The following is a 20,087-nucleotide window of genomic DNA, read 5'->3' on the forward strand; positions in this document are numbered from 1 at the left end:
GATTAACACTTGATCACATTCTATTAATGAATGTGTTTTAAACACTCCTGATTGGTTGTTTCGACATCTGGGACGTCTACTTTTCTTCACTGTACTCGATTACTTGCTGCTGTGATGATACTGTTTCTCTGGAAGAATCAATAGAGTTTAATTTCACTGTGTGTGTGTGTGTGTGTGTGTGTGTGTGTGTGTGTGTGTGTGTGTGCTGGCAGAGTCCGATCACTGTTAAAGATGCTACCGGTCATCCACAATGGCCTCACAGGTCTGAATGATCAATGAGCTGAATGAAATGTATTGATTTATCTCAGCGAAGAGGCAGGTGAGTGAAGACACCTGTTGAGACACACACACACACACACAGTTATGGGTGTTAATGCAGGAGCTGCTCTGTGATGACCAGATGCGCATTTTTCACTGTTTTCTGACATTTTGAGGACCAAACATTCCATTAATGAGAAAATAATCATCAGACTGATCAATACTGATCATTAGAACAGGACGCAGGATGCATCAAACTAAAGATATCAGTTAAGTGGCCTGTAAAAAGTCTCTTTTCAGATCTTCAGCTTCGTCGTCTGAATGCTGTTTAAAGTAAATCAGGTCACTAAACACTGAGTGACGCTCTCCTGGTGAACAGAGAGGCTGAATGTGAGCAGCACCGTGAGGCTGCAAACTGATGACCTCCCACCTCCAGCACAGCGAGGAGCAGCTCTGTCCCCGAGCGGCTGCGCAGTCAAGCCTCGGCGCTGTGCGTCGGTAATCAGGGAGGCATGTGGCGGGATTATTATCATCTCTGCAGATCAAAAGATTACAAATGATAACGGACATCAGCGCGGAGGAACACGAGGCCACGTGTCCCGAACAAACAGCACGGCGCACCAGCCAATCACGCCTCGGATGAAAACTCACAAACTGCTCGTCAAATCACATCAGACGGACAGAAAGTGTCGGAAAGGCAGGCGGCGCGGACAGCTGGCGTCCTCTGTGGACGGGATTTGGCCGTTGAGGAAATAAAGCAAATAAAAGGGACAGAGAGGGCATCATGTGACTCAAATCAACAGTCAGGCGGCGCCATTAGGCTGCACAGTGTTTGCAGTGCTGCTGCTCATTTGGCTGAAAATCCAGCATCAACAGTGGAGAAATCCCTCCTGGTGGAGCCGGAGGAGCCGGAGGAGCCGGAGGAGAGCCCTGCAGCTCTGCTCTGCACCGTCTCTGGTTTCAGCCCGTAGATTCAAGGCATCGAACATCCACAGGACAGGACGGAGCAGGCTGCTGTCGACACACTGACGAGATCCTGACGCAGATTCTTCCTTTAACTTTAACTTCGTCAGCCGCTGCTCTCATCATTAATGTCCTTTGAGAAACATTTGATTGACTTTGTTCTGTTTTAAGGCTGTTCTACAGGTGAAAGCACAATTAGAAGCAGAGTTATTTCATCTGATGTTCTGATTATTTCTTATAGAGGCAGAGAGCAGAGGAGCTTTGTGGCCTCGGGGCCTTCGACCCCCCCGTGGTATTTAGCTAATTGATTACTTTCACTCTTTGAGGTGAATTTCCACATCTTCATCTTCACATTATGATCTCAGGCCTTGATGATGAAGAGCTCCGTGTCAAACAGTTTCTTTAAGGTCTTAATTATCCCCAGAAAGTCGCGTTGAATCAGTCGATTCATCAGTAAGTCGATCAAGAGGAAAATAATCAGCATCTCTTATCAGAACTGATCAATTTCTCCAACAAAAAGCTGTCTGCTCCAGGTTCTCAGGTGTGACCATCGATGCTTTAAACCAGCTCAACGATGGTCGATGAGTGTTTTCACAGATCAAACGAACCATCGATTGATTAGAGGAACAATCAGGCAGAATAATCGATTCACCTGAACTATTAATCAATAAAACGTCAAAAATGTTGTTTCCACGCGCTGATGAAGAGGAGTCTGATGCTCCTCTTGTTCTTCAGTGAGGAAGAACAATGAGCTCATTAACGAGTGAAGTTTGGTTTCACACCTTCACCCACTCGCTCTCACTCCGCTACTCTTCCTTCAGACGACTTCAGTTACGTAACTGCTGTTTAAACATGAACAACATTCAAAAAGCACAAAATAAATTAAAGGAAGCGACTTCTGCTGTCTGATCAGGTGACCAACCGGTGGCTCGTTTCAGTGTTGATTAATCTGACGTGTTGATTTGATCACAAACAACAGTTTAATGGATGAAATGTGAAAAAGTTTCTGTCTTCACGTGTTTGATCTGAACAACAGACCAGAAACCAGAGACATTTAGTTTATTATCATATATGATGATGATGATGATGACGATGATGAAGTGGCGGCAGCTCACCTGGTGGAGGAAGACCACGTATGAAGGCTGAGACGCTGGTTCAGGTCCAGCTCTTTGCAGCTCTGTCACCATCAACACAGCAAAAATGATAACAAACAAAAACTAATTAAAGAAAATCAAAATCTGACGTTTGAGACGAGTCGATTATCAAAACAGCTGCAGACTTTCTCTCAATCGACTTATTGATTATTGATACACGTAGATAAACAGTTTGTCCTGTGATCCTTCAGAGAAGCAAAAACTGAAGTACTTAAAACTCAAAGTTCCTTCACTTTTGATACTTTCAAATACATTTTGTTGTTAATGCGTGTACTTTTACTGAAGCAGGATTTTGAATGTGATTAAATTTTACTTGTAGTTTTAGGTATACCTTTACTGAAGTAAAGGATCTGAGTACTTCAGAGGACAGAGAAACAAAACCTGAACTACTTCCTGTCGTCTAAACGGAGGCGAAGCTCTTAAAGTCTTACAGAAGTTTCTTCTTTCATCAATGTTCTTTCAGCGTGTGACAAAAACATTCAGTGGGTATTTGGGGATATTATACACAGTATAAATACATATATGTACTCTCTCTGCCATCATCTTTCAGTCAGTTCTCTCAGACAGGGTCAGTATTCACAGTGTCCAGAACTGAAATCTCAAATTACACGTTAGCTCACCGTTGTAAGAACTGGGATTTCCTGTGATGTTGATGGTACCTTGAAGGCATCAGGACAGGTTGTGGTACTTCAGGGGACGAGATGAGAGAAACAGACTTTACCTTCATCTTTGAGAAAATCTGAAAAGAAATCACATTTAATTCATGATGACTAATTAGTTTATTATAAAATAAGTTTGCTTTTTTCTTCAAATATAAATATTTCACGGAGCAGAATAATTAGATTTATTATCTGGGGCCAGTTTTCATCCAGAGCCTCCAACATAATGTTTGAAGGTGTAACTTTAAAGTAAATGTTGAGTGGCCAAATGCAGCTGATCCTCCTCTTCCTCACACAGAACCTCCATGATGATGCCTGAACGTTGAAGATGTTTCATAGCAGCAGTCACCTGGGGGAACGTCAGCGAGCAGGTGTTATTCTGTCCTCTCACATCTGTTACCTGTTGTAAATGTTGGCCAATAAAAGAACCGACTGATCATACAGAGACTGAAGAACGTTTCACTTCATCTTCCTCTCAGTCAATATTTTCCTCAACGTGTAAATTAAACGTCTGATTTGATGTTTGTCTTTGTGTCCCCACACGTCTCCTCTTCAGCTTCTCAGTTTGGTCGCGAGTCGTCTCCTCTCCGACATTTAACAGTTTCATTCTCCACCAGTAAAATCTGCTCGGCTGCTTTTATCACCACATTAAGTCTTTACTGCTCTCACCTAAATGCCTCCAGACTGTGTGTGTGTGTGTGTGTGTGTGTGTGTGTGTGTTTACCTCCAGCTGAGTCTCCATTAAACTTCCTCTTCAGTCATCACATCACTGCTGTGGTGGAGGCAGCTGTAATGATCAATACACTGCTTTTAGCTGGGAAACAGAGGATCTGGGAGTGAACAATATGATTATTATTAACAATAATTGATGGTTAAAGTTGCTGATAGTGACTGTGTTTACTGACAGTGTGTGTGTACATCAGTTTGTGTTGTCCTGCTGGGTGATCTGTTGGCTCGTGGCGCCCTCATGTGGACAAACGACTGAACCAGCAGATGACGACACGCTCTGTCTTCGGATTGAGCTTCTAAATCAGGCATCTCAAACCGGTTCCATAAAGGGCCGCGTGGCTGCAGGTTTTCATTCCAACCCAGGAGGAGCACATCAGGCCAACCAATCAACATCAAGGGATCACTTAGTTGTCAGCTGAAGACTGAGATCAGCTGATTAATTGATTCCAGCCTGGTGTGCTCCTCCTTGGTTGGAATGAAAACCTGCAGCCACGCGGCCCTTTATGGAACCGGTTTGAGATGCCTGTTCTAAATGGATCTTTGAGGTGAGATTGTTTCATCAACTGCTGTTTCCAAAGTCATGAATAAACTTTTACCTTAATTACACAAACTGAAGGAGCCGCGGACGGTCAGTTATGAATCCTCGCATGATGTGCTCCTCATGTAAACATGTATTTCTGTCAGGAAGAACAGGAATCAGCCGTTACAGCTCCTGCTCTCATTCATGATGAGGGGAGAAGTAAAAGAAACACTCGATATCAGTCAAAGAATTACAGATGACAATAAAACCTGAACTCAAGATCCACTTTGTAGCTTTTCTCATTTAACTGAAAGCGTTTTCAGCATTTAACTTTTTAAAAAGAAAGATAAACTTATGTCTGATGTCGTTCTGTTGTGGTTTTAATGCAAACAACACAAAGCTAAAGCCAACCAGACCTTCACCTCGTTAACGCTCACTGAACGACACACTTGGTTAAATGTGTCATTAAGTCGATGATGCAGGACTTGTGTTGTGATGCTGCTGATGAGAACGTCACATGATGGAAAGAAAACAGGAATCTCCACTAACTTTTCAGTCCTGAAAACACAAACACACAAAAACAGCCAGGACTCCTCCGTCAGTTTCATTACCAGAATATTTATTTTATTCTTTTTCCTATTAAAACACTAGCTGCCATATTTAATAAAACAGCCAACGGCCAAGTGCCTCAGTCCTCATCCTCCAATCAAATCATCCCGAGCAGGTCACATGGGTCTGTGGGCGTGTCCTTGGCTTTGCTGCTGCAGTGTGAACTGGGCCCTGTAGTCATGGCAACCGAAGTCGCTGCGGCTGTTGGTGTGGGCGGAGTCAGATGTGGTCCCCTGTAAACCGTCTCCATGGTGGTTTCCGTGGTAACGGGAAGTCTAGTATTGCATGGTTTACTAGCGGCCAGCAGACGGAGGGTCTCCTCGCTTCAGACACGACTCACTTTTTAGTTTTTCCTCTTTTTCTTAAAAATACTGCCATGTCTGTATGTGTATATATTTAAATACATATACACACCTGGACATTGGTGCCTCCTGGAGGAAATTAAAAGCTAAAAATTATGACATTTAGTGTAAGAACTGGGCCTCTGTTGGTTCATTTTGACTTCGATGTAGCGGCAACGACCTTAAAAGGAAATGTTCCACATTCTGGGAAACAGACATTCGCTTTCTTGCAGAGAATTAGATGAGAAGATTGAACCCTTTATCATGTCCACACAATAAATATGAAGCTACCGCCAGCAGCCGGCTAACTTAGCTTAGCATAAAGAATGGAAACAGCTAGCTCGGCTCTGTCCAAAGGGACCGTTAAAGCTAATTAGCATGTGGCCGTGTATCTCGTTGGTTTTTTTGTACAAAAACGAAAGTGTAAAAATGCCAAGTCGTCTTCATGCTAAGCTAAGCTAACGGTCTCCCAGCCGTAGCGTCGTATAGAGCGTACAGACTTGAGTGTGGCGTCATTCTGGAAATCCAGCTCTCAGAGAGAAAGTGAACGAGTGTATTCCTTCCTGAATGATCCTGAGAGGTCACTCCAGCCCTCTGATTGGTTCGACTGTTGCAGGGCGGAGAATAGACGACTGCCAATAAATGTGGGAGGTGACAGAAAAATAGAACTTAAAATGAATATTAAAAGTGAAGACACGGGGGGCTCCGCTGGCAGACAGAGGGAGCTGAGATGTCGGAATAAAAAACAATAAGAAAAGGAAGATGGTGGAAACTAGGAAACGGGTCACTGTGAGAGGGATGAGCTCACATTTTAACTGTTTATTCCACCAAACTGTGGCAGAACGTGGAGAGAAACCCACATTTTTCTAAATCTAAACGTGTTTTTGTGTTCAGTTGTGGTCTGGTGTTACTCTGTTTTTTCCTTCTTTTCATTAAATCTCGTGTGCAGGATTCAAACTAACACTGAAAACGTCTCCTGACAATAACTGAGATCCATTAAAACACATCAGTGAGCCACACTGACAGACTGAAACAATCAACCACAGAGGGAATTTAGACTTTTTCCTGTTTAAATAATTTGTTTAAAGTATTTTCTCAAATTATTTCTGCAGCAGCAACCAGCTTCAATCCTTCCTTCTGAAGCGTAGATATTCATTTCTAGAAAATTAAAGTTAAAAGATGTAAAGTTAAAGAGTTATCTCTACACGTGTGGATTCATTTAAGAATATGACATTTATGGGACTTTAGAATAATCAATCAACAGAAAATGTAATCAGCAACTATTTTAGTAATTGATTCATCAATTAAAAATGCCAAACGTTCATTGGTTCACTCTTCTCTAATATGAGAATTTGCTGTTTTTCTCTGTTTGCACTATTTTCTGACATTTTTAGAAGAAATGATTGATTGAAAAAATAATCAGCAGATTAATTGATAATAATTTGAAAACTGGATGAATCAGAGGAGGCGGCCTGAGGCCAGAGGCTGGAGCACAAAATGTGTATTCATCCGCCACTGAAAATAGTCCCCAGCAAACATGACTTGACATGACTTCCTCTTGTTTTGACGTGTTCGCTGCTGTTTTAGTAAATTATTGAGAGTATTTAGATCTGCACACAGGATTTGACGACTATGTGAGGAAAAAACAGAATAAAGCCAGAGTTTGAATTTAAGAGGAGAATAAATGAGGATATAAAACAGAAATGTCGAACACATCCCTCCCAGAGAGACTTCCATCTGTCTGTGTGTCAGTGCGTCTGGCTGCTAAGCTTCAGGATAACCTTCAGGTGTCGCCACATTAACTTCAACAAACAAAAAAAAGATATTTTTTCTTCTTTTATTATGAAATAGTGCTACAATGTACATTGCATTTCCTCTCCTGACTCTCGGCTGTCTGCTGATGTGTGTGTTCTGATTGGTAATGCTGGAAAACCTGGTGAAAATAAAGACGATAAATAGCTTCAGTTCCTGCCAAAGGTCCGAGGTGTGACACAGTGTGTGAAATAATTATCCATCCTGACAGGTGATTTTATTCTGTGTTAAAATCTGGTTCTTCTTAAAAGCTTCTCTAGACAAAAATAGTCAATTCTTAAGACTGAATAGAAACATGAATCACTCGATCAGATGGACAGTTATTTACAGTGCTTGTGTCGCCGTGTGTCGTGCTGTGCTGTCTGTGCTCCACATAACAGGCCGACCAAACCAAAGTCATGGAGGCGGGTGGGAAATAAAATAAAAAAAAAAAAACAGAAAGAAAGAAAGAAAATGAGGTAAAGAACAAAGAAAAATCAGAAAAGTCTATTCAGTGTTTGGGAGAGCGGGAGCCAGGACGTCCTCTCCCGTCCCAAGTCCTTATTGGCCAGATTCACTTTGAGTGTGTGGAGGTGGAAAAACCTAGAGGGGTGATGACTGACGAGCCAGGAGGGCCAATGGCAGGCAGGCAGGAGGAGGTAGAGCCAATCAGAAGGCCTGCTGGGCAGGATTGTAGTTGAATGTGGAGGGAACATGAGGTCTCTCTTCTAGTTTGTCATATTCCAGATGAAACTCCTGAAAACAGACGCAGAGTCAGATTTACTGCCGTGTCAGGAGAAGTAAGATGCTTTACACTGACCTCATTCATCGTATTCTGCGTTTACTGTTCCAAATAGAAAACAGTTCATAGAACATGCAGATCTCTGCAGGCTTACAGTCCAGATGGCAGCGACGATAACAAAAATTGGATTTATTCATCTCTAATAGATCCAAACTTTAGTGGATTATAACGTATCAGGAACAGAATTTATCAGCAGATGCTTCAGTTCAAGATGAGACCAAACTCTTCCGTTTTCAGACGCAACAAAGGCTGAAACTTGGCCTGAAACAGTCAAGTTTTTAGCCTGGTTGATGCCTTTCTGCAGAAACAAGAGTCCAAACTGAAGCAGCTGTGGATCGCTTGCTCCCCCTGCTGGCTGGTTAAGAGAAGTCAGCTGTATGAAGCACAGCAGTCAATTAAACAGGTGTTTAAAACATTGTGACGCCACCAGGAGAGTTTGGGTCTTTTAATGAAACGACTGTTCGAACAAATCTGATATTGTTTAATATTTAGAATGAAAAAATTAAGAAAGGAATAACAAAATAATTCACATGATCCCAACAAAACGTTTCCCTTGACAATCAGAGATGTTTAAAACAGTTAACTTTAAAGATGAATATCACACATAGCTGTAATTTTAATTTGTAAGAAGAAAGAAAAATAATCTGCAACCATTCTGATAACTGATACGTGACAGTGAAGATCACAAGACGTCTGAAGACCATGCTTTATAGATCAAACAACCAGAAAATGATCTACAGATTAACTAGCAGGTCGACTCTTGTACAAAGGAGTTTTAACATCATTCTTTGTTGTGTTTTAGGAACAGATAGAAAACAGGTATGTGTGTGTGTGTGTGTGTGTGTGTGTGTGTTTACCTTGGCCACCTTCCTCCAGTTGAGGCAGTCAAAGAAGTAGTAGGTCCCTCTCTCGTAGGCGTTGGTCTTCAGCGTGGGCTCCATACCTGGAGCCCGGGTGATCCAAACCCGCTCCTCTTTATGGTACCTCCAGTCCCTGTTAAACCTGGACACACACACACACGCACACACACACACACACACAGTCAGAGCAAAGAAACTGTCCTCAACTTTTCCATTTTAATCAAATTGTTTGTGCAGCTTCAGTTTGTCAACAGTGTGTGTGTGTGTGTGCGCGCGCATCCGTGTGTGCGTGCGTGCGTGTGTGCGTGTGTGTGCGTGTGTGTGTGTGTGCTGTTCTTACAGTTCTACTGCAGCCAGGAGTTGTAGTAGATCTCCTCCGTTCATATAGTAGAGATAAAACAGCAGATCTTCACCATATCGAGACAACTTGATAGCTGCTAACTGCACACATGAAAAAATTTACATAGTTTAAGTTAAGAAATCTTCGTTTGTCTCGAGCCAAATCATGAGATCATGAATCAGAGTGTGTTTAATTAACAAACACACCCAGATATGAAGGCAGAAAAAGCACGTACCTTGTCCCTTATGTGGATGTTGGTTAAATACTCTGAGGGGACGTGGAAGTCTGCAGGAAGAGGAAGGAAAAGACATGAAAACAGTGGAAAACCTGCACGCACTCATCTTCCACCACACAAGTTATCAAGGAGGGATCAGCACCAATGGCTGCTTCCTGTTTCTACGTGACAGCGACACATCAGTGCCTCGGGAACTTTAATCCCACTGGAGTTGTGTCCACCTGACGGTTGTAATAAACATCAGAATAAACCTAAAACGATCAGACATTCGTCGTGGAGAGTCTTGACTCACCGATGTCCTGCGGTCGACACGGAGCCGACGCCCAGGGAGACGCAAACTTAGGATAGAGATTCCTGATAGAGACAGAGAAGACGATTAGACACACACACACACGCTGTTTCTGAATGTTTTCGTCTGTTTGTTACAACTTGACACGACTGAGGACGAGTTTTCAAAGTGTAAACACAAACATGTGACGATGTCGTGTTCAGGCAGGGTTAAAGAACTGAGCAGAGCCGTGTACGGGTAATTCCTATTTTCTATATTTTCCAGCTGTAATGAATGGTGTTGTTGTGTTTTTTTTTTTTTTTTTAAAAAACGTTTCAAACAGCTTTTCTCCGTCTCAAAGCAGATATAATATTTTTGGGTTTTGGACTTCTGGTCGGACAAAAGACTGCAGCCAGCCCTGATTTACAAACCTGGACCTGTGCATGACTCTGTCCCTGATCTTAGTTGTTATCTCCGCATGAGTCTAAACTGTGTGTGTGTGTGTGTGTGCGTGTGCGCGTCTTCGTCGTACTCAGGTGAGTTGAGGTTGAGGCCGAGTGTGGTGAGGTCGGAGCCCAGCGCCAGGTGGACCATGCCGGGGTCCGTCTCTGCTGCCCGGATGAACGTCAGCAAGCCGATCATCCCAAACTGGTCCGTTACCATGCCAACTGGGATGTTGGTCACACGCCCTGGGACACAGAGACAACACATGAGGACGGCGTGGACTGAAATCTGTCCTTGCGCGTGTGCGAATGCGTGTGTGTGTCTCACCATCAGGAAGCACCTGAATCCCTTTCTTCTGCTGGTTGTTGTTGCTAGGCGCAGAGCTTTTATCGCCGGGGAACTTTGGACCATCTGAGTTAGAGGTGGGCTTTCCTGATGTGTTCAGATTCTGATTTGACAGAAACGGAGGGAAAAAATACTCCTAAGAAATGGGACGAATCAGGACATGAGCGCACAGCATAAGCGAGGGCAGGTTAAACGGTTAAAAAAAGCAAATAATTTGATAATTGACTGGAAAACTGGACAGGAGAGAACGAAAAGAAGGAGAGGAGAAAGACGAGAAGAGAGCAGAGAAAAGTAAGCAACAAAAAAAAAAGTCTCTAACTGTTTTGCTGTCTTCGTTGGTGCTGGTGGGGTCTTTTGTTTGGTAGTTGGGCCCAGGGAGAGCTGGGAAATCTTCATTATGGATGGAGAAGTCCTGCGACTGTTCACTGGACGGCTTCGTTACCATGCCAACTGGAAAAAACGGAAAGAGTAGTTGGCGATGTGCAAATTATAACAAGACATTTTGTGAATTTTGAGGTAAGACTGTAAAAAAATTATAAATAAATAAAGTGAATGAATGAATAAGTCGTAGAAGTCAGGTTTAGTTAGTTGGGACACACACACGCGCACACACACACGCGCACGCGCACACACACACGCACACACAGCTTTCTGTTACCGTAAGGAGCCCGACCAGCCAGCGGGTTGAGCAGGGGGGTGGGATTCGAGCCTCCATCCCTCCGACTCCGGTCTGCTAAAGCCGGGAAATCTGACAGGTCCAAGCCCGTCACGTTCTCACTGCCGTCTACACGAACACACAGAACGATTAATGAAAGCAAAACGACATAAATCCACTTCTGCAACAACGAAGGCTTTAAACCTCTGAGAAGGAAACACAAAGTAAACATCTGAAACATGATCAGCTACAGACAGCGGCTAAAATCACATTTCGGCGGGTTGTTCTTGGTACCTGTGCCATTAAAGATGTTGTTGGATAGGGAGTTGTTCATGTTGAAGCCTGGATTCCTGTTCACCCCAAACCCTGACATACTGACACACAAACATTCACACTGGTTACTCTCAGATCTGTTCTTTACAATACATTTCAGACTGAAATCACTGTTTTAATACTGATGAAGGATTGTTTGGGCACTGACTGAAGGCTTTTACAGCTGTTAATTACCGTATTTTCCGCACTATAAGGCACCTAAAAGCCTTGAATTTTCTCAAAAACCGACAGTGCGCCTTATAATCCGATGCGCCTTTTATATGGATCAATATTGGTTAATTATGGCTATCGTAGTCAGGGGGCGTGGCCGAAGTAACAGCGGCATTCCGCTCTCTGGGTGCCGTCATCCTTTTACTGGCGCGTGCAGTCAGCTGTCAACCTGAATAATAAAATGACTATTTCACTGAACAATGAAAAAATATGAATATATGTTAAATAATAGGCGATTCAAATATTAATCAAACGTTGTTAATGTGATTTCTGTGAGCGCGCAGTGTTTGTTTCAAACGAACTAACTAAAATAAAATACATTTTAAATAAATGCTCATTAATTATTTTCAGGAGCCGCGGGTTGCCGACCCCTGATCTAGTGGATGCATAACGCAACCCCAGACACCACAGTACGGTAGTGTCTATGTGCCTAACATATGAAAAAAGTTTTAAAATAGGCCATTCATTGAAGGTGCGCCTTATAGTGCGAAAAATACGGTAATATTTATGCTTATGTAGGACATTTTTTAAATAGGAGCGTGTGACTTGAAACAAAGCTCGTTCTGTATTTCCGTCATGTTTACAGGTCAGACTGTTGTTGTACTCAGACTTCACATAGTTCACCTTCTATCACTGCCTTGGTCGGCAGGAAGCATTTATGTTCACAGCCTCACTTACACTTTATAGATTGTATAAAGGAAGTTAGTGCATGAGCTCAGGAACACTTTGTCAAACTTTAGTCAGTAAACAAAGTTTGTTTGTTCATGATTAATTCTGTTTTATTCCAGTCGAGATGTTTTTTTAGAATCAGGGTTTTAGACAAAGGTCAGATCAAAAAATGAACTAAAGTGAATCAGATAAAGTTGAACCTGTGTGTCTGTGTGTAGAAATGTGTATGTGTGTGTGTGTGTGTGTGTTACCTGTTAATAGTGAAAGGCTGCCGTGCCTGCTGCTGTTTGGGCATGCCGATGATGCTGGGTGACGACCGGCTGGGACTCCCCATGCTGCTGCTCCTCCCTGCTCCCACACCGCCGCCTCCCCTCTCTCCTCCTACTCCTCCCACCATCCCACCCGTCTGCCCCGTCGGACCCCCCACCTGTTGGCTGTGGTTCAGCACGCTCCGGCTGCTCATCGGCAAGATACCCCTGCAGAGAGGAGGAGGAGGCACGACAAACTTATAATGTCAGGACATTCAGATTAAATCCATCAAGCCTTCTGCGAGAATCAATAAATCAGGATGTTTAAACACCCCCAGATACACCCCCAGGATTCCTCCTCAGGCAATAAATGTCTGTTTGTGCTGTACCTGCTCGGCGAGGGAGGCGTGTGCATTGTGCCAGTGCTGGGTGTACTGGCATGACTGGGGAGCTGGCTGGCAGACTGGTTCAACCCACTTCGACTTAACTGAGGTGCTGCGCTGCTGTTCATACTCCTCAGGGGAAACCCCAAAGCACCTGCAACAAGAGAAAACATGCTCATTCTCCAGAAGAAGATTAAACGGTGAACAAAATTCTCAGTACAGCAGGGAAAACAAACACATGTAGGAAATTACATTTTTGTCATTTACTGCGCTCGCTGCAGGGTTTCTCATGCCTTCATTTATTTATGGCAGCCAGTCACAATGTTGAAAAATTGCCCTCCACATATTGATTTATTGATTGATAATGATTCTTGAAGCTGTGCAATCTCTCTCTTACAAACATGACAGCGGTTAGACTTTACCTGGGCGGGCCGTCCAGGTATATTACACCCAGGTATATTACCAGCCGCATAAGTGTACCTGGCGACCCATTTAATTTGTGCCATCTGTGATTGATTAACTAGTGACAATCTCCCCTTGCAGAAGTGAAGGTAAAAGCAAAGTGAGCAGGTTAAAGTGGTTTGTGAGAAAACATTAAAATAAGATGCAGAATTCTGTAGAATTACAATGCTGAAATATTATATATGTTATTATATACTACGATATACAGAAGACAAAGGAGCTTGGTATGAAAACCTGCATTTTTAATCTAACCAAGTATCCTGCATCATAAATACTGTCTGGCATTTATATCAAAACAAACTGATTGAAAATCAGTAGAAAATTCAGCTTCCCTGAACTAATACGGTGGCTGTTCTCAAGGAATTGTGGGAATTGTTGTTGCCTGTATTGACTCTGTGTAGCTGGGGATATGATTTTTACTTGCACAATGGACTACAACTACGAAGTGGAAAAGCACTTGACCATCAGAGATTGGTCAGTTGAGGCTGCTTGTGTTTCTCCTACAAGTTTCTGATGCTGATGGAGATTTTTGAGAATGAAGACGACATGAAGCAGGCTGAAGAAAGACTGAGGCCACCTGCTGCTTTTCAGTAAGAAACATCTAACAAAGACACGTGCCGAAGCTTCAAACAGAACCAGGTGAGAGAGGGTTCATCTTACTCTGCGGGCCATATAAACTGGCTCCTAGCTGTGACAGCTGACCCGTTGAGGAAGCAGAGGAAGACGCCAACATCTGGAGACAGAGGACACACAGACACATCCTTCAGTTTTCCTGACAACATCATCAATAAAATAGAGAAGGACTCATCTACACAAAATATCTATAATATCTGTTGTCTCCCCTGAAATATGGTCTGAGGTGTGTTTTTAGCAGCACAGACGCTCCTGGGTGATGATAGAAATATTACAACTACTCTATAGAGTATACAGGCACCAATACAGTAAATAATTTAGTATTTAGAGTGTATAGTTTAGAGAATCTAATAGAGCCAAGATAAAACTGATAAAGGATCAATGAGTCAGGCAGGCTAACATATTCAACTGAACAGCCCCTCTGCTCCTGCACTCTCTTTGCTACTAGGGGATGGAGAGGGGGCATGGTCGGTTAACAGGGGGGATGCATTTGGTCATTTTGCTAACAAGATCGATGGCACCCCCCCTCATATCAGCTACTGAGCAGTTTGACTGGCACTGAGTGGAGCCACTCAGCTTCTCCAGAGAGTGTAACCCGCTGTAAGGCATCACACTGTTTTACAGAGGTAATACAAGCCTGTCTGCATCGTGGCTGGTGTCGTTTTAAAAACTTCAGTACTAGCGTTGGTACGATTCTTGAGTTTTAGCACAAATGCCAAAACATTTTTTCTATTCATTACTTTGAGAAATATAAACATGTTTTTCTACAACAAGTTGATTAAATACAACTAAAAAGTAGAAGAACTTTACTGAAAAAAACAGCAATTTTTGTGTAATTTGTACACATTTTGCTTGGCAGCACAAAGACACCTCGTCCACACATTAACTACAACAACAGAGGAGTTCAAAGTGACAAGAATGTGGGATTTTTTTTTTTTTGAGACATGAGAAAATTCAAAAAAATGGCAAAACTAATTTTATTTCAATGCATATTATTACTGTGTATCACATAATCACAATACCGAGTGCAGACTACAGTCTCGCTTAGCAACAACTTTCACTTGCAGGAAAAAAACTGGTACTTTTTTTGGTTTAAGTAATCCCAGAAGCTACAGTGTGAAACTAAAACGAATGTCTGTTCTGTGACCTGGAATCGTTCTCCACTCTGTAAAGGCCTGAAGTAGAGCTGGATAAATAACTTACATCCTTGTCAGCACGGTGTGGAGGGAACATGGACTGTTGGGTGTAGTAGAGGCTGGAGTCATCCGCATAGTCGCTCTCTACCCCTCCCTCCATAAACTTCTTCCGGTTAGCACCAAACATACCGCGTGTCACCTGAGAAACCAGACACAGGAAACGGTCACAATGACTCAAACTGCAGTGACATAAATCTGCTGTGAATTGAACTCCTAAATTCTGCATGCACGTAACCCAACAAATACCTTCATTTTTTAACAACTCACATTTATTTTGAAAACCCGAAACATGCCTCTGCATCTCTGAGTCTGCAGACACATGCAGGCACTATGCTCAGATACTCACAGAGACTGCAACCCCGGAAACAAAATATTTAAGTTAAATCAAATAAATCAGATTATTTGTTTTTTGTTTTAAGTTTACCGCTGCATGTTGGCTCATCCCAAATGCTGCTTTCTCTGATACACAACGTGCATTGTTTATTTTGGGGGTGTGTACATCAGGATCTTTAGGAGGCTCTGTCAGCTGTGGTCACTCAAATCTGTTTGCACCTTTAAGTAACTAAAACTTTGCAATTATGTTCGCACATATACTTTTGAGGTTTGGAATAATTGTAAATTGTAAGTGGAGCTCTAGCTGTGTAACACTGATCACAGATTAACCTACAACCCTGTGTCAACTGTGCTGTTTATGTGAAGTAGCATCACATGTCCTCTGTTTCAGCTGCTGAAGACACAAGACTGATTTCTTCATACAGTATCTTTATGTGGAGATCATTCATTTCCAACCTGTAAGTGCGAAAGAGTGACAACTTCAAAGTAACAGGTCGGGTCCATCAACAGACCGCTCTCTGAGTATCTGAGCAAAGACTATAAACACTAATCAGTTTGCACATTACAAACCACTGCACAACAATATCAGAATATCACACCATAACTCATGAGACTACCTGACTTAAATAATGTGTAAAACCTTCTGCAGGCTTAGCTATTGTAGTAGTAGTAGTCATTCCTGCAAAACACGAGGTGATCTAAACATTAGTTCCACAGCAGTTTGATCATTGATCTGCAAGGATTACTGTTATTCCGTTAGCCAGACATCTACAATCCCTGTTAGCACTGACCCACTGTGTAGCAGCTATATCCAGCGAACGGCTAATTGAGCTCTAACACGCTTGTGAGGTTATAAAGTGTGTATTCTTTCTTTCAAGCCAGCGTGTTTCCGGTTAGAAACCCTCTTAAACCGTGTTCTACGGGTCGATTGCTTTTAAAGCTTGACCGCTCTTGTTTCAAAGCAAAGCTGAAGGTACAGCAGTCTCGCAAAGGGCTAGCTAATGTTAGCCGTGTAAACTACTGCTAGCTCCGATAATTTGTCTGATTTACCGTAATTATACCACACTACCCGTCGGTTTCTTGACAGCACAAATCAACCGATGTATCCTGACAAGGGTTCTATAAGTAAGACCCACACAAATAACAACTATAAGCTGGCATTACCTTGTTTTCTGTAACATGTACCAGGAGCTAATGCTATCTGACTAGCGCACATAAGCGAACAGCTACTTCTATAGGAATGCAATGAGCCATTAGCGTGAAAGCTAACGCTCACAACCAAGCGAGCTATTCGGCTAATAGTAATGTAAGAAGGCCACGGCAGGGACCGTTGTTAGCAATTATAGCACTATATGGCGAGCCGAAAACACCGGGTTAAATGTGTTTATTTAGACAGGCCACCGTGCAGAGGAGACCAGCAGGCAGGTGTGTTTTTGTGCGGGTTTGGGCCTGCTGCGCCTCCGTCGGTTAACGTTGTTTCCCCAAAACAACAACATAAAGCAACGACACCGCACTGCCGGGTTTTGAGTCGTATTTTCCAATTTCCTTTGCCGCGTGATTCCACATTAACCACCAGGCGAGTGGAGTTTTATTCAAACGAGGTTCTGGTTAGTCCCTACAGAGAAAATAAATTAAACGAATAAAAGAAGGATCTTACCGCATCAATCTTTCTTCCCCGCTACAATCCAAGATGGCCGTCATCTCTTCGCCAATCAGCGAGGATGCTGGGATGCCTTTCGCCTCTGACCCCTGCTTCTCCATCACTCTGCTCCACTCTGTACAGTAGTATGGCACTTTCTTTCACTACATGTATTCTACTGTATTCTACTCACGTCTGAATCTCTCTCTTTTCCTCTAATCTGTCCTGTATTTGGATTGTCTGATCTCTGAGGCCTCCATCACTTTATTCTGAACTGTACTCTGACCTCTGAACCTCCACTTTCATGTTCTTTGTTGTCTTTACTCACCTCTGCACTTTACTCAAGACTGGATTACTGACTGATCAAAGTTGGTGTGTGTGTCTGACATTTAATGGTGCTTAAAATGCTAATATTTCACTCTTTAATGTATACCCCGGCTCTTTGACCTAGGATTCAAATTGATAAATTCAGCACCCAACTGCATGGAATTCATTAAACTATTTGTTTCGATCAATTATCTTGTTTCGAAATGTAAATAATGTCAATAAAAACAGTGTTTACAGGTAAAACCAGTGTTTAGGTATGAAAAGAGTGTCAACGTCACCTGTTCAATTCACCCTCTGCTGGATGCAAGTGTAGTAGATACTGTTGTATTTCCCCTGTTGGCCTCATGATGGCGCTGTTGTCTCACTGTTACTAGTAACAAATACAGACTGATGAAAACGGTTGACTCTGTCTCTGTTCTGTCCAGCCTTCAGCATCCAAAGACGATTAAAGAGCATACTGATCAGGCAAAAGAAATGAAAATCTCTGTGTTACAGCCCTGAAGGAATAAGGGAAGCGACACACTGCTGATCAGGCAAACACTGCCATTTATTGTCTAGTGTCCAGACGATGAAGGAAGTTAGAAAGTCAAAGGTTTTCTGCTCAGTGGTTCAAAACAAAGCAGTAGACTCAGTTGTGTCTGGAGGTGTTGACCAGAGAGGAACTCTGCAACTGACAGAAGGGTGGATGTTCAAGGTCTTCTCCAGCAGTGTATAAAATAATTCAGATTAGCTCCATCTGAACCAGCACTTTTAAAAAGTTTAGTTACATTTGAATGTACCAATACTACTACTACTTAAGTATTATTATTATTATAAGTAGTAGTACTACTTCTACTAATAATAAATTCCTAATATTATGTGACATTTCGCCAATAGATCCCCCTAAATCCTACAAACTGGACCTTTAACGCAGGACTTGGAACAGTGTGTTATATATTTTACAGTGCCGCCACTAAAAAAGAAAAGCAACTTAAACAAAAAGAAAAAGACTTTATGTAAACAGTAACAGCAGCAGTTTGATGAGCTGGAGAACTGAAGGGTTCTGCTGGTCTTGAGAGGAGTTTTAAACTGCAACGGCTCCTTCATTTTCAGGACTATATAACTCTAACATAACTCTAAATATATGGAGCCTGTATAAGAGATTACAAAACAAATGCAAGAAAACCCTTTATTCATCCCACAGTAGGGAAATCTGCAGTGTTACAGCAGCAAAGAGGAGCGAGTAACAGTAAGAAGCGTCGGTAAATAATCAGATTAATACATATGTAAACAATATGACACATAAAAGAAGGCTGATCGACCGATGTTTCACATGAGTGAATGAGTATTTGTCTACTGGGAGCGGTGTTATTCACACAAATAATACAATAATTATAGTGTAAAACAAAATGTGTGTATATATATATATATATATATATATGTATAAGAGATTACAAAACACACACACACACACACACACATATATATATATATATATATATACAATGAACAGCAAATCAGCTTTGTGATGCTGCACATTTATATCTGTGTGGCTTAATCAGTAACAACACCTTATGTTTTATTAAGAGGTGAAATGTTTTATTGACCTGCAGCTGTCGGACAAAGGCAGCGCAGTGACGACGGACTGTGAGGACCAGGGTTCCAGACCCGGATTAGAAACTGTCATTATGGTGAGAAGAGAGTTTGAAGATGATGTGAACACCTTCAGAACAGCACTGACTCTCTAAAACCATAGCAACATGCTCAGCTATGTCCTCTCAGGTCGCCCTTTTCACTTCAGGGCGCGCGCTCCGTGCTGAGCCTGCTCAGTGTCGACCACAGTAATGTAGCCAATCCTGTGCGAGCAACAGCGCAGCTCATTTGCATCCGGAGCATAAATATAAACCACTCAGCAAACCCGTTGGATATCAGTTTCTGAGAACGACCTGAAAATGCCTGAACAAGTGAAAGCACCGAAGAAGGGCTCCAAGAAAGCCGTTTCTAAAGCCACCAAGCCCGGCAGGAAGAGGAAGAGGAGCAGGAAGGAGAGCTACGGCATCTACGTGTACAAGGTCCTGAAGCAGGTCCACCCCGATACCGGGATCTCCTCCAAGGCCATGCTGATCATGAACTCCTTCGTCAGCGACATCTTCGAGCGCATCGCCGGGGAGTCCTCTCGTCTGGCTCACTACAACAAGCGCTCCACCATCACCTCCCGGGAGATCCAGACCGCAGTCCGTCTCTTGCTGCCCGGGGAGCTGGCCAAGCACGCCGTGTCTGAGGGCACCAAGGCTGTGACCAAGTACACCAGCTCTAAGTAAACCAGATCCAACTCAAACCGCTGAACCAGCAACACAAAGGCTCTTTTAAGAGCCAACCACTTCAACTAAGAGTCCACTTCCTGTTTTTATAAATAACCAAGTGCAACAAAACTGTAACTGCAACAAAATGTTCATCATTTCTGATATTTGTGGATTAATGTTCCTGCTGCAATAATGTGGATGCTGCATTTTACTGCTGTAGATGTTTCAGCTTGAGCTCATTTGAGCTACTTTATATACTGTTGGCTCGTTCAATATACAGAGAATTTGAAAAAAGAGACTAGTGTCTCAACAGTACTGTTCAATGTACTTCTCTATTTATTGTGTGTTAACACTCAAAACCATTGGGAACAGATGTGGAAATGAACAATGGTACAATTG

At 42.6% G+C, this 20,087-nt stretch overlaps 2 protein-coding genes across 3 annotated transcripts; one reads left to right on the forward strand and one right to left on the reverse strand.

Annotated features, from left to right (window-relative positions):
• Positions 1 to 4,881: 4,881 nt before the first annotated feature.
• Positions 4,882 to 17,141, reverse strand: LOC121625574 (CCR4-NOT transcription complex subunit 2-like). 2 transcript variants are annotated; one of them, XM_041963705.1, is made up of 15 exons: positions 17,098 to 17,141; positions 15,115 to 15,246; positions 13,939 to 14,011; positions 12,823 to 12,970; positions 12,437 to 12,661; positions 11,268 to 11,347; positions 10,977 to 11,102; positions 10,638 to 10,768; positions 10,301 to 10,421; positions 10,062 to 10,218; positions 9,554 to 9,615; positions 9,262 to 9,311; positions 9,027 to 9,127; positions 8,684 to 8,828; positions 4,882 to 7,780 (listed from the first exon to the last, which is right to left on the reverse strand). In XM_041963705.1, exons 2-15 carry the CDS (start codon positions 15,232 to 15,234, stop codon positions 7,694 to 7,696), a joined length of 1,626 nt encoding a protein of 541 aa, XP_041819639.1. In that variant the 5' UTR covers positions 15,235 to 15,246; positions 17,098 to 17,141; the 3' UTR covers positions 4,882 to 7,693. The 2 variants fall into 2 exon arrangements, with proteins under 2 accessions (XP_041819639.1, XP_041819638.1); XM_041963704.1 differs by having other exon boundaries at positions 10,301 to 10,454.
• A 2,175-nt stretch (positions 17,142 to 19,316) lies between these two features.
• On the forward strand, positions 19,317 to 19,745 carry LOC121625441 (histone H2B-like). The gene has a single exon (XM_041963511.1). The coding sequence runs from the start codon at positions 19,338 to 19,340 to the stop codon at positions 19,704 to 19,706; it is 369 nt and encodes a 122-aa protein (XP_041819445.1). The 5' UTR covers positions 19,317 to 19,337; the 3' UTR covers positions 19,707 to 19,745.
• Positions 19,746 to 20,087: the final 342 nt, after the last annotated feature.

Source organism: Chelmon rostratus, chromosome 22, assembly GCF_017976325.1.
Source record: "Chelmon rostratus isolate fCheRos1 chromosome 22, fCheRos1.pri, whole genome shotgun sequence".
In the NCBI taxonomy this organism is placed as follows: Eukaryota; Metazoa; Chordata; class Actinopteri; order Chaetodontiformes; family Chaetodontidae; genus Chelmon; species Chelmon rostratus.